The sequence below is a fragment of the Bubalus bubalis genome, chromosome 2 (assembly GCF_019923935.1).
Source record: "Bubalus bubalis isolate 160015118507 breed Murrah chromosome 2, NDDB_SH_1, whole genome shotgun sequence".
In the NCBI taxonomy this organism is placed as follows: domain Eukaryota; kingdom Metazoa; phylum Chordata; class Mammalia; order Artiodactyla; family Bovidae; genus Bubalus; species Bubalus bubalis.
Window position 1 is genome coordinate 111377299 of NC_059158.1, and position 14767 is coordinate 111392065.

At 38.4% G+C, this 14767-nt stretch overlaps 1 protein-coding gene across 1 annotated transcript in view; it reads right to left on the minus strand.

The window, feature by feature from the left end:
* The window catches only part of HNMT (histamine N-methyltransferase), a 45194-nt gene extending 30427 nt beyond the window's left edge, over positions 1 to 14767 (minus strand). The window contains exons 1-2 of the mRNA XM_006047229.4: positions 14444 to 14767; positions 4970 to 5022 (exon numbers count right to left, since the gene is read on the minus strand). Coding sequence (XP_006047291.1) covers positions 4970 to 5022; positions 14444 to 14580 — 190 coding nt within the window. The 5' untranslated portion in view covers positions 14581 to 14767. The remainder of the gene's footprint in view (positions 1 to 4969; positions 5023 to 14443) is intronic.

Here is a 14767-nt window from a genome sequence, read left to right on the forward strand (position 1 = left end):
TTCCAAAAGGCTGGTCCTTACTAAATACCCAGTCTCCCTTTTGCCAAGTCAATAATTAACTTTTATATCTGTTTAGTACAGTTTGTTGGACTGTTTTTTTAGTTAAGAGACCTAGGTTTTATTCTTTCTTGATTGTTCTCAGGTTTTTAGTTTGTAGAATGAGGGTGTTGATGATCTCTAAATTCTCCTCTATATTTTAATCTCTGTCTTAATGTTGATGTTTATATGTCATAGAAGAAAACCATCTAACCCCTCTCAACATGTCAGCATAATTATTATCGGAAAAATTATATAAGAGGGTCCATACCAGCTATATTTCATATGTGAGTTGCTTCAGTGGATTGAACAATTTTGTATAAATATAAACACTATTATATAAGGTATGACAGCTGATTTGGTACATAATAGGTTAATAAAAAGAAGTAGAAAGCTGGATACAATGAGATTATTTAAGTTATAGTCCTGTTTAAACCTAATAAAATTTTCTGGCATTTGAACATAAGAATGGAACAATGAAACAGATAAAATGATTCTCCTTTTAGCAGAGCCCAGAGCAAGGAGAACACATTGCCCATTACTGCTTTCTGGAACATTTTTCCAGGCATAAGTGTGTGTACTGCAAATTAATAGCACTCTCCCTTACCACAAAGAATACGGGTTTCTTTTTCTCTATGTACCATCAAACGTAAAGACAATACTCATTAAAAGTTGAATAGTAGAGAAGCTCCATCGGGTAGTTTGATTTTAGGAAGCATCAATGTTGACAATGGACCAAAAAGCATATTCTGTAAGGTTTAGAATACAATGTGGTTGCTCTCAATATCTAAAAACAGTTGCTGAAATCAGCATGATATAAATGCTCTGATACCTCAAATAAAGCATTCCCATTGCTCACTTTATTTCATTAAAGCACACAAATTCATGCACATATACAACTTTACACTTCCTTATTTTGCCTCTGGGCTTCCCTCATAGCTCAATTAGTAAGAATATGCCTGCAATGCGGGAGACCCAGGTTCTATTCCTGGGTTGGGAAGATCCCCTTGAACAGAAAATGGCAACCGACTCCAGTATTCTTGCCTGGAGAATCCCATGGACAGAGGAGCCTGGCAGGCTACAGTCCATGGGATCACCAGAGTCAGGCACGACTTAGTGACTAAACCACCACCCCCACCATTTGACCTCTGTAAAAACTACATGGTCTGTATTTCTGTACATGATTTTTTTCTCCTGATTTCCTCTCTTTCTTTCTTTGAATACCCATTTATTTATTTCAAACATTCTCCTAACAGTAAACATGTAATCTATGAATAATAATCTTGCTTATTAATTGTATTTTATTGATGTGGTAGATCAGTTAAGGGCACCATCGGAATATTTTCCATCAATTTCCTTTCTTTTGAACTGCACAAAGCCTTAATAGTTGGTTGGTTTCTGAACTGAATTGCCAAATACCATTTTCAAAATTCTTACATTCTCCCTCAGATTATGAAATCCCTCTCCACCCAAATACCAATCGAGTTAGTGGTAAAGAATTTGCTTGCCAATGCAGAAGATGTAAGAGACGTGAGTTTAATCCCTGAGTCAGGAAGATACCCTGCAGAAGGGCATGGCAACCCAATCCAGTATTCTTGCCTGGAGAATCCTATGGACAGAGGAGCCTGGTGGGCTACAGTCCATAGGGTCACAAAGAATCAGACACAACTGAAGCAACTCAGCAACAACAAATAGAAGAGACAGAAGACAGAAAGGGTGCATAGCAGCCCTACTCATGGTTCTGAGAAGAAAATCAAATAGGTCCCCAAAGAGCATGAACATTAAGCAATATAAATGCCGAATCTGATTTAGGGAAGTTTTTAGTTTGTTTCTTTTGGTAGATTTTTTTTCATTGTGATGGTAAGAAGTGGTAGCACCATTATGAATGCAGAGAGAATATTTGCATTAAATATATGCAGAATATGACCTAGAGGTGCCTAGGCATCCAAGAAGAAAACATCTAGGAAGTGAAAACAGAGAGGCTCATAAGCTAAGACTGGAGCAGAACCCTGTAAGATGCATTATGGAAGCAGAACACAAGGTATAAGACAGGGCCAATGACCTTATCTACTGGGGATTATAGTTCAGCAGTGGATTTTTAAGGATACATAAGCCACAGGATAATGCAAAATCTCAGGAACACTGTAGATCGTGAAACATGCAGGGAGACCATTTCTCTAAGGCAAGGATAGCGTGTTCTTCACTATATAATAAAGTGTGTTTCTTCTGCGCACCCAGTACTTGCATTTAGTCAATGACAAACTATTAGGTAAGTATCTCCCAGTTGGTATATAAACACTCAAACTAACTGAGTGGGATGTCCTTTCCCTTCAAACACCTTTCTGCTCTTTCATGCCAAGGGCTTTTAGACCTAGGAATTTTAAGTGTATTCCTTTTGATTTCATATCTAACTTGAGCAGTGAGGGCTAAGTATTTACAGCTTGAATTTCTCTTGCAGTTCTTATGTTTTTGATCAGTGTCTTATGAAGAGTGACCTTAAAGGGCACCCATATTCCCCTCAGGAAGAGCTTGTTATTAATACAATGTTAAGGTTCAATCAGAAGAACACCAAGCATTACTCCCTCTGTTCTGAAAAATTCTCTATATTAGCCCCTATTTGCACCTTTATGTAAGGAATCAGTGTTTAGGGCAAATGTTCCTTTCTCTAGATAGCTTATAAGCATCTGGATAAATTTACATTAGAAATTCAATTAACTTTATATTAAAAGGTCAATTAACTTGGCCATGGTAGAGACTGTTTTTAATTACTTTTCTTTGTAGGGCTTCTCTTCTTGTCCAAGCACAAGTGACACTATCAAATGATAAGTCTCATTGCCTGTGGTTGCCTTAAATTCATATGCAAAACACACTGGAAATGACTGTTTTGGTTAAATGAATTAATAGGACACTCTTTGAGCAATTCATCAATCTTATAATCCTTAGGACATAAAATATCACAAGCAATAATAGAGTATTTTAGTTTAAACACAATGTATTAGATCATTCATGACAGTATCTTTCATTACCTGTCCTTGTTGGTTTCTGTTTTCTTGCTGAAAGATGATAATAAAGTAAAACTACTTTAACAGTCAGTCCTTATTACATTATATCACAGTGGTATTTTATGAAAAATGAGCACTAGATGACATAAAAAACTATCCTATTCCATTAGAGGGCTCTTGGTTATCTTTGTGTTAAGATGTGTTGTGTTGCCACAACTGAACTCATTCATGTAGGATTAGAACAATTACACTTAAGAGACTCAAGAAATCACTATTTAACACTGTGTGACAAGTGGTAATGTAGTGATCACTTGTTACCAAGTGGTAACCTTTACTAACCATCACTTCATGGTTGTTTTAAAAGAAAACAATAATAAGGATATCCACACATAAATAATATATATGACTCTATATTATTATATATTAATACATTATATAACATATGACTATATATTATTATATATACGATATATATTATCATTATATTAACTCAGACTTTCAGACAACTAACAACTTTAAATCAAACACTACTCAGGAGTTTGATATGTGGCAAAGTCTGGAGATAAATTTTCTTATTTTATTTTGTGGAAAGGACCTACCTGCACCTTATAAAAGCAGTTTATAAACTTATCTGTATAAATCTCACTACAACCTATGAGACATAATTCATTGCCCCCATTTTACTGATGAGCAAACTGAAGCTTATGTTTTAGCCAGGTTCACACAGTTCATTAGTGGCAGAGTTAGAAACTACACCCTCATTAATCTGCCTATCCAGACTTCACATTTCCCCTTGGGTAAAAGTACTGGTTCTAAGTAGTGAAACAATGAACTGCTTATGAAAGGGAGTTGGGGAGTGTGCTGAATGCTTAGAGGGCAGCTGTGAACCTGAGTCAGAGGAAAGGAATGGCTTAGGCCACGGCAACTCAAAGAGTAGGGCCACGAGAGGGTAAATTCACTATGTCATTAAGCATACTTGTCTGCATAGTGATGCTTTCTCAATGAAAGAAGCTGTGCATTGATTTACATTCCAGGGCATGCTTATCTCCTCATGCACCAGCAATAGTTCGCAAACCACCAACCAGTCTATGGATAACGTTTAAGTGGCACAAGCTTAAGGAATGTCTTTTGAAATTTTCCTTTACTTCGAACAGTTAAATCATCTGGTTCAATGTCATCTTCAAAATTATTCTATGTTTTCCCATGCTTTTTATATGTTTAAAAAAATAAAATCATACTTATCCCTATTACAGATAATAATGAAATCTGATGTCCTAGACCCCATAAATATATGGGGACATTAATCTTAGTTGAAGTGATATGGCTCTTACTAGTTTTAATAGACAATGGCACCCCACTCCAGTACTCTTGCATGGAAAACCCCATGGACGGAGGAGCCTGGTAGGCTGTAGTCCATGGGGTCGCTAAGAGTCGGACTCGACTGGGTGACTTCACTTTCGCTTTTCAGTTCCATGCATTGGAGATGGAAATGGCAACCCACTCCAGTGTTCTTGCCTGGAGAATCCCAGGGATGGGGGAACCTGGTGGGCGGCCGTCTATGGGGTCACACAGAGTCGGACACGACTGAAGTGACTTAGCAGCAGCAGCAGCAATTTTAATAAACTAATCTCTTCCAAAAGTGAAGGAAAATGGCTTTTCTAAAGAACGGACAAAATTGCCATCAAGCAGCATGAAGTCTGGTGGTTTAGTCGCTAAGTCATGTCCGAGTCTTGTGAATCCATGGACTGTAACCTGCTACCCAGGCAAGAATACTGGAGTGGATTGCCATTTACTTCTCCAGGGGATCTTCCCAACCTGGGAATCGAACTCAGGTCTCCTGCATTTGTAGGCAGATTCTTTACCAACTAAGCTATGAGGGAAGCTCATGATGTCTGGAGTGAAATACAAATTTTAAAATGCATTGTTCATACCTGCACCACCGCCAATGCTTAGAATCTTAATTTCAGATTTTATGTCTCCAATCCTGAAAAAAAAATTATGTAGTTTAAGAAAAATGTGCCAGGCAGTTTATAAAATCTGATTATCAAGTCTAGTTAAAGAGAACAGATGAAAATTACAGTGAACAAAAATTAGGCCAATATGAAAGGTGTTGATCATTTCAGTGGTTATATTGGTGTCTTTACAAATCTTTGGAAGTAAAGATTCTACTCATTAACAGTCTTAAACTGGGATACTTTTAGAAATAGCACTATAAATATCTCAGAGGTAGGAAATGGCATTTGTTTAAAGACTGTTTGGAGAATAAAAGCAGAAAAAGTAACTTTTGAGTCTGGTCATTATAATAAGCCATTCATTGTAAATGGGCTTCCCTGGTGGCTCCGATGATAAAGACTCCGCCTGCAATGCAAGAGGCCTGGGTTCAATCCCTGGGTTGGGAAGATCTTCTGGAGAAGGGATTGGCTACCCACTCCAATATTCTTGCCTGAAGAACTCCATGGACAGAGGAGCCTGGTGGTTTACAATCCATGGGGTCACAAAGAGTTAGACATGACTGAGTGACACACACTTCTTTCATTGTAGATGGGAGAAAAGCTAAGGTGATTCATACTATCTCTATGATAGTTGCCTTCTTTCCTTCCTCTTGCTAACTTCCTTTCAATAAACAGATGTTAATTAAACATTTATTATGTGCCTGTCCTAGGCACTGATATATAAAGATGAGTAAGAGACTACTTTTCTCTCAAGTTGAATTGTGAGATAAGAAAAGCCAAGTTTATGACTCTGTATAGGAATAGAGTGGACTTGATGGACTGGGATGTGAGAGTAGGACTTTCTTTAGACTGATGTAAAATATTTATTTAAAAAAAAAAAATAATGGGTCAGAAAAAAGTAGGAGATGCATAGTGACTGCCACATGTTTCCAGTTTGGATGACCAGGTGAAGTATGGTATCGAAAAAGAAGCTGGGGGATGTAATTTTATGACAAGTTTATGTTTTGTCAGTTTTTTGTTTGTTTTGTGTTTTTAGGGTTTTGATAAATCTGAATTCAGCAGATATTTGAATATGCAATATTGAAGCTGGGTAGAAGAGAGATTGGGATCAACGATGTATTCTGGAGAATTATCATAGAGTAAAAACTAAGAGAATAGATTCTATCACCCAAGAATATTGCAAAGAGAAGAGTAGTGGGATCATGACACAGTGCCAGGTTTTAAAAGTAATGGGATAATGGGGGAACACACAAAGAAGACACAGAGGGAAACAGCAAAGCTCAGAGAGGTGATTGGAGAATTAGAGAAGGAAAAAAGCCAATGATAGTGTCAGAGGCATAAGAGTGTACAACTAAATAATAAAAAGACAACTCTTCATTGAATTTGACAATATGAATATCTGATAACAGCAGCTTTAAAGGAGGTTGAGAGCTGGAGTCAGATGGCAGTGGGATTAAAAGTGAAATTGATAAAGAGAAAGAAGATACAGAGATTTTTGAAAAAGGATGAAAGTGAAAAGGAAAAAGAGACTGGAGGGGAAACATGAACTGAAAGAATGGTTCTTGTTTGTGTTTTAGGATGCTAAACAAGCTTGGTTTTTGGCTAAAGTGAGGAGCCTGCCCAGAGAGATAAGAAGAACACAGATTCAACCAGGGTTCTTAAAAATACTAGAAAGCATAGAGTCAAGGATATCTGTGAATGAGTTGCCTTCCTCTAATTATCTTCCAGCTCATGATCATGAGTCTTAATATATCCATCGCTGTCTGTGCACTTGATTAATTCTTGAAGATGCTTCTATCTGTGGATAGAATAGTGAGGTTACAGAGCAGAGCACCTAGGCACATAGGTTGGAATCGTAGCTTACGATTATGTTACCATGAATGAATTATTCTCTGTACCTTTATTACTAAGAAGTAGGATAATAATACCTCCTACCATATAGGGCTATAATTATAGTATCTGCTTTTTGAAAGAGTTCTGAGGATTAAGTGACATAATTTATGTGAATCCTTTAGAAATGTGTCTGCGCATGACAAGTACCCAACTTATTATTGTTCTAAGCACAGCTAAGTAATTTATATGAATCATTCTTCTGAATCATTTATATGAATCATTTTCATATATGAAAATTTTTTATTATTGAAATACAGTTGATTTACAGTGTTGTGTTAATTACCATTATAGAGCAAAGTGATTCAATTATATGTTGATATATACATTCTTTTTTATATTCTTTTCCATTATTGTTTATCACAGGATATCAAATATAGTTCTCTGTGCTATATGACCTTGTTGTTTATGAATTCTATTTATAAAAGCTTACATCTGCTAACCTCAACCTTCTGCTCCATCCCTCCCCAAATCTCTTCCCCCTTGGCATCCAGCAGTCTGTTCTCTATGGCCACGATTCGGTTTCTGTTTCATAGATAGATTCATTTGTGCCATTTTTAAAATTCCACATATAAGAAATCTCATATGGTATTTGTCTTTCTCTTCTGATTCACTTCACTTAATTTAATCTCTAGTTGTACCCATGTTACTACAAATGGCATTATTTTGTTCATTTTTATGACTGAGTAGTATTCCATTGTGTATATACATCGCATCTTCTTTAGCCATTCATCTGTTGATGGACATTTAGGTTGTTTCAATGTCTTAACTATTGTGACTAGTGCTTCTCTGAACATAGAAGTGCACACATCATTTAGAATTACAGTTTCGTCTGGATATATGCCCAGGGGTGGGATTGCTGGAATCATATGATAATTCTGTTTCTAGCTTTCTGAGGAACCTCCATTCTATTTTCTATAGTGGGGGCACAAGCTTACATTCCTACCAACAGTGTAGCAGGATTCTCTTTTCTCCACATCTTATCCAGCAATTGTTATTTGTTGACTTTTTAGTGATAGTCATTCTGATCAGTGTGAGGTGGTACGTTATTTTAGTTTTGATTTGTATTTCTCTAAGAATTAGTAATGTTGGGCATCTTAACATGTGCCTATTGGCCATCTCTTGTGGGGTCACTGCTTCTTTCTCCTGGGTCCTAGCGCACACAAGGTTCTGTTTGTGCCCTTGCAGAGTCTGTTTCCCCAGTCCTGTGTAAGTTCTGGTGGCTCTATGATGGGTTAATGGTGACCTCCTCCAAGAAGGCTTATGCCATAACCAGGTCTACTGCACCCAAAGCCCCTGCCCCCACAGCAGTCCTCTGCTGACCCATACCTGCTCAGAAGACACCCAAACAAGGTTCTGCCTCAGCCTTTGTGGGGAAATATGTATGCAGGTCAAGAAGCAAGTTAGAAGTGAATATGGAACAACAGACTGGCTCCAAATTGGGAAAGGAGAATGTCAAGGCTGTATATTCTCACCCTGCTTATTTAACTTATATGCAGAGTACATCATGAGAATGCTGGACTGCATGAAGCACAAGCTGGAATCAAGATTGCTGGGGAAAATATCAATAACAGATATGCAGATGACACCACCCTTATGGCAGAGAGCAAAGAACCAAAGAGCCTCTTGATGGAAGTAAAAGAGGAGAGTGAAAAAGTTGGCTTAAAATTCAGCATTCAGAAAACTAAACTCATGGCATCTGGTCCTATCACTTCATGGCAAATACATGGGGAAGCAATGGAAACAGTGACAGACTTTATATTTTGGGGCTCCAAAATCACTGCAGATGGTGACTGCAGCCATGAAATTAAAAGACACTTGCTCCTTGGAAGAAAAGCTATGACAAACCTGGACAGCTTATTAAAAAGCAGAGACATTACTTTGCCAACAGAGGTCCATCTAGTCAAAGTTATGGTTTTCCCAGCAGTTATATATGGATGTGAGAGTTGGACTATAAAGAAAGCTGAGCATGGAAGAATTTATGCTTTTGAACTGTGGTGTTGGAGAAGACTCTTGAGAGTCCCTTGGACTGCAAGGAGATCCAACCAGTCTATCCTAAAGGAAATCAATCCTGGATATTCATTGGAAGGATTGATGCTGAAGCTGAAACTCCAACACTTTGGCCACCTGATGTGAAGAACTGAGTTATTTGAAAAGACACTGATGCTGGGAAAGATTGAAGGTGGGAGGAGAAGGGAATGACAGAGGATGAGCTGGTTGGATGGCATCACTGACTCAATGGACATGAGTTTGAGTAGGCTCTGGGAGTTAGTGATGGACAGAGAGGCCTGGCATTCATGCTGCAGTCTATGGGGTTGCAAAGAGTCAGACATGACTGAGCAACTGAACTGAACTGAACTGATTGGCCATCTCTAGTAACTCAGAAGGTTAAGAATCTGCCTGCAGTGTGGGAGACCAGGTTCGATCCCTGGGTTGGAGGATCCTCTGGAAAAGGAAATGGCAATACACCTCAGTTTTCTTGCCTGGAGAATCCCATAGACAGAGGAGCCTGGTGGGCTACAGTCCATGGGGGTGCAAAGAGTCAGACAAGACTGAGCAACTAACACTGTCACACTTTTCATCGGCCATCTAAAATGAATTAACCCTTTGAATTCTTACAACACCTCTGTGAGTTAGATACTATTATTATTCCATTTCATATAGTATGATGATACCTAAGAATTATTTAAAAGTTGCTATTTTCCAGGCAAGGATCTAAATGCATTACATGTGACAACAATCAGTTCAGTTCAGTTCAGTCGCTCAGTCGTGTCCAACTTTTTGCGACCCCATGAATCGCAGCGCGCCAGGCCTCCCTGTCTATCACCAACTCCCGGAGTTCACGCAAACTCACGTCCATCGAGTCAGTGATGCCATCCAGCCATCTCATCCTCTGTCGTCCCCTTCTCCTCCTGCCCCCAATCCCTCCCAGCATCAGAGTTTTTTTCCAATGAGTCAACTCTTCGCATGAGGTGGCCAAAGTACTGGAGTTTCAGCTTTAGCATCATTCCTTCCAAAGAAATCCCAGGGCTGATCTCCTTCAGAATGGACTGGTTGGATCTCCTTGCAGTCCAAGGGACTCTCAAGAGTCTTCTCCAACACCACAATTCCAAAGCATCAATTCTTCGGTGCTCAGCTTTCTTCACAGTCCAACTCTCACATCCATACATGACCACAGGAAAAACCATAGCCTTGACTAGACGAACCTTTGTTGGCAAAGTAATGTCTCTGCTTTTGAATATGCTATCTAGGTTGGTCATAACTTTCCTTCCAAGGAGTAAGCGTCTTTTAATTTCATGGCTGCAGTCACCATCTGCAGTGATTTTGGAGCCCAGAAAAATAAAGTCTGACACTGTTTCCACTGTTTCCCCATCTATTTCCCATGAAGTGATGGGACCAGATGCCATGATCTTTGCTTTCTGAATGTTGAGCTTTAAGCCAACTTTTTCACTCTCCTCTTTCACTTTCATCAAGAGGCTTCTTAGCTCCTCATCACTTTCTACCATAAGGGTGGTGTCATCTGCATATCTGAGGTTTTTGATATTTCTCCCGGCAATCTTGATTCCAGCATGTGCTTCTTCCAGCCCAGCGTTTCTCATGATGTGCTCATGACGACAACAACAATAAGCACTATTTATAGCTATATACTATGGCCCTCCCCAATCTGCTCTACCTCCAGACAGGTGATTGAATAATTCCTCCCCGAGGAAATAACCCATCTCACTGATAAACTTATCTATATTGGTACCTGAGAATCCTCCATCAAGAGCTAAGTCCACATCTAATTACTACGAGTCAGCTGCTCAACAGACTATTTCAGTATGTACACAAAGAGGTTCTGAACCAATTTTTAGTGCCTCATATTTAACTGGATGGACAACCAAGGCTTATCAGGTAGTTGGGGAGCTCCCCTAATTAGTCATTAAGTCATGTCTAACTCATTACAACCCCATGGACTGTAGTCCACCAGACTCCTCTGTCCATGGCGTTTCCCAACCAAGAATACTGGAGTGAGTTGCCATTTCCTTCTCCATAGGATCTTCCCAACAGAGGAATTGAACCAGCGTCTCCTGCTTTGCAGGCGGTCTCAAGCATTGCAGACTGATCCTTTACTGACTGAGCTACCAGGAAAGCAATGACAGAGAGACCAAAAGAAGCAGAAAAGGCAAATTCAGAAGAAACATTCAGAAAGCCGAGGAAAATTTTATAATAGATAAAGGAAGGTAGACTATCTATGAAAGATGAACAGGATGCTATAAAAAAGGAATATTCTTGGAAATTAAAAACACAATACTGAACAACAGAGGGCTGAAAGATAAAATTGGGAGAAACTGGAAACATAAGGAAATTACAGAATTGATTTAGGAGGTCCTCTGTTTGATGAATAAAAGTCCCAGAAAGACAAAAAAAGAGGGGAGGAATGATTAAATAATACCAAAGCTTCCCTGAACTGAAGGATCTGAATCTTAATTGAAATGGCCCAGGGACTACCCACAAAAATGGGTGAAAAACACCCACACCATAAATTATTATCTTAAAATTTCTGAATACTAGATATGAGAAGATACTAGAAAGGAACCAAAAACAAAACACAGTAGCAAAAGGTCACAAGCTAAAGATGAAGAATTTGAATGGCATTAGGTTTCTCAGTAGTAACCCTAGTGGCTATGGTGGTGGTTTAGTTGCTAAGTTGTGTCTGATTCTTGCAATCCCATGGACTGTAGCCTGCCAGGCTCCTTTGTCCATGGGATTTTCCAGGCTAGAATACTGAAGTGGATTGCCATTTCTTTCTCCAGAGGATCTTCCCAACCCAGGAATTGAACCTGGGTCTCCTGCATTGCAGGCAGATTCTTTACCGACTAAGCTATGAGAGAAGCCCTCTAGTGGTTATAGGACCATGGAAAAATATCTTTAAATTTCTGGTATAAAATCATTTTCAGTGCAGAGTTTTATACCCTAACTAACTCTAACAAAGATGAGCAGAGAGAAGGCATTACTTCCCATGCACTCTTTCTTAGAAAGCCCTTAAAGGATTAGCAGGGGGGAAAAAGATTAAAGAAACCAAGAAAAACACAGCATGGAATTCAGAATCAGAGAATTTAGTACTAGAGAGAGAAGAGAATTTCTATAAGGTGAAATAAATTCCCTTATCAGGCCAAAACCAAATCAAGCCAAACTGGAAAAAAAAGAACAGAGAAGTCCAGAAACAGTGTTCCCATGAAAAAAAATTTACAGATTACTTGATCTGTTGGAATATATTGAGAGATTAATATTTCTGTTTGGGGTATAAATAGTGATAGGTACATAGAAAACTAAGAATATAAACTAAAATCAATAGGTAACTCTAGGAAAAACAAAAAGTTATACTTGAAATGAAATGTAATGATAGTATAAATGCATTGTTCAGTTATGAATAATATGTACAGACAAAATGATATGATATAAACTAATAAAAATTTAGACATATGTAAGGTATATATGCATGTATAAACATACACATATATATATACATGCTATATATGTACATATATATATTGTATTGACATGGTGGGGAGAGAGATGTGCATGTTTATTTAGCACTTTTAATACATTAAAATTAAGGAAGAGAATAACATGTTATTTAGAATTAGGAAAGAAAATTCCATAAGAAATAACTAAATGATTTCAAAATGTTGAAAGTAATTGTCTCTATAGAGAGCATGAATCAGGAATGAGAGTGGTGAAGGCAGGAAACCACTATTTTTGTTGTTGTTACTGTAAACTTTTCAGAATCATTTGACTTTTAAAAATATGAGCACATCTTGCTTTAATAAAAATGAAAAATTAAGCAGACATGTTGCCTATTGATAACTGATAAACAACTTTAAGTAGCAGTTTTGAAAGTCCTTTAGCTAACTCTCATTTCACATCACCTTCAGAAAAAAATTGCTTAAAAAAATATGATTCAGATGAGTTCTAATTGGATATTACCACTATAAGGCAAACTTAGTTACGCCTTTGAAAATTCTTCAGTAGTTCACAGATTTCACATTCGGTATTTCCAGTTAGATTGTATACGCTTGAAGACAGGACAGGGGGTCATCATTCATTATGTTCTATGCATCCATCATATGTCTTCAAACCAAACTGATGGCTGAAGTAAACTAAGGATTTGCATAACCACAGACTAGAACACAGATGCTTAGTACTGCAAAAGAACTCAGAAATCAACTCATTACCTTTAATTTTGGAAATGAGCAAAAAGACCCAAAGAAACTATAATTTGTTTTTGGATAGAAAATTGTTTGTTTGCTGTCTGCTTTGATTTTTGCTTTATTTTCCTATTGTATGTGTGCTCAGTCACTCAATCATGTCCAACATTTTACAATTCTGTGGACTGTAGCCTACCAGGCTCCTCTGTCCATGGAATTTTTCCAGAATACTGGAGTCGGTAGCCATTGCCTCTTCTAGGGGATCTTCCCCACACAGGGATCAAACCTGTGTCTTCTGCATCTCCTGAATTGGCAGGTGGATTTTTTTACCACTGCGCCACCTGGGAAGTCCTATTATCCTATTATTTATAAATATATAACACTCAGTTAAAAAAAAATTGAAAACCGAACCATGACAAATAAAAGATAGAAAAGGAAACAAAATTCCATAAATTATACATCCCACAATGCCTTCTCTAGTCAGGCAGATTTAACTGCCCTGGTTAAAGAATTTCAGGCCTATAACAGAAAAATCCAACAGAAAGACTAAAATATCAGTTGTTTTTGTTTTTGTTTTTGCTATTGCAAATTGGATCCACAGTCATTTTTCCCAGTTTTCCATCATTATTTCCTGAAGCAGAGTCAGGTTACAGCAATCCGCCCCCAGATAGATAATTTGATTATCTTTACCATGTGGAATCTGTTACTCTCATAATGCTTATCAGCTCTGGCACAAATTGAACACATTAATCACCAAACAAAAAACAAAAGCAGTCTGCCAGAAGGATAAGAACTAGTGAGTTTCATTGATAATGGAAAAATGCTTAGGTAGGGCCACATTGTTAATATTAACTTGAAAGCAAAAAGACAATTTTTCTTTTGGAGAGTGGTAACTATGATAATGGACATGGAAAATGAATTTAAATGGGTGTTAGAAGAATTGAGAGGCATCCACTCAATCCCCAGGGGTAAACAGTATTTCGTAATTATTTGATTCTAATTCAAAGAACACTAGACTCTGGGATTTTTTGAAACATAAAATTTGGAGGAGAGCCGAAAAAATCTCATCTCAAAGATTTGGATCTTATCTTTTCCCATAAGAACGTGAATTTGTGCCTTCAAAGGGTTAACGCTTATCTCGGAGCAGCTTGAAATCCGCACAAATCAGAGCTTTTGAATGTTTCTAGTGATCGGCTCACTGAAACGCGGCAGCAGGGGCGCAGGGCCGCTCGGGGACAAGCCGAGCTGCTATCAGTTCCCCTTATGCCGCAGCCCAGCCTGCCGGCCGGGCATGACCCATCTATCACTGCACAGAGCGCGCCCAGGCTTGTCCCTTGCACAAAAGACGGCCTGTGTTTTCTGCTGCTGTTACCTTGCTATTATGCCCGGCAGCTTCTTGTCCATGAATTCCTGCATACACTGGTGCTCCGTGGAATTGCTGAGAAACCTCCGGAAAGACTCAACGTATCTGCTGTGGTCAGTAAACAGGCTCCTCATGGAAGATGCCATTTTTGGTTTTCTGAGAGACAGGGAGGGAAGGGACGTTTAACTTCCTTCCTTTCCCTTCCTAGTTCCTTCTTTCTCTCCTCACCCCCCTACCGGGTTCTATCCAAACAAAACAAAACAAAACAAAACAAAACAAACCAAACCCCACAACAGGCCTGCTTTGAATTGAAAGCGCTGCCAAGGCTGGGTG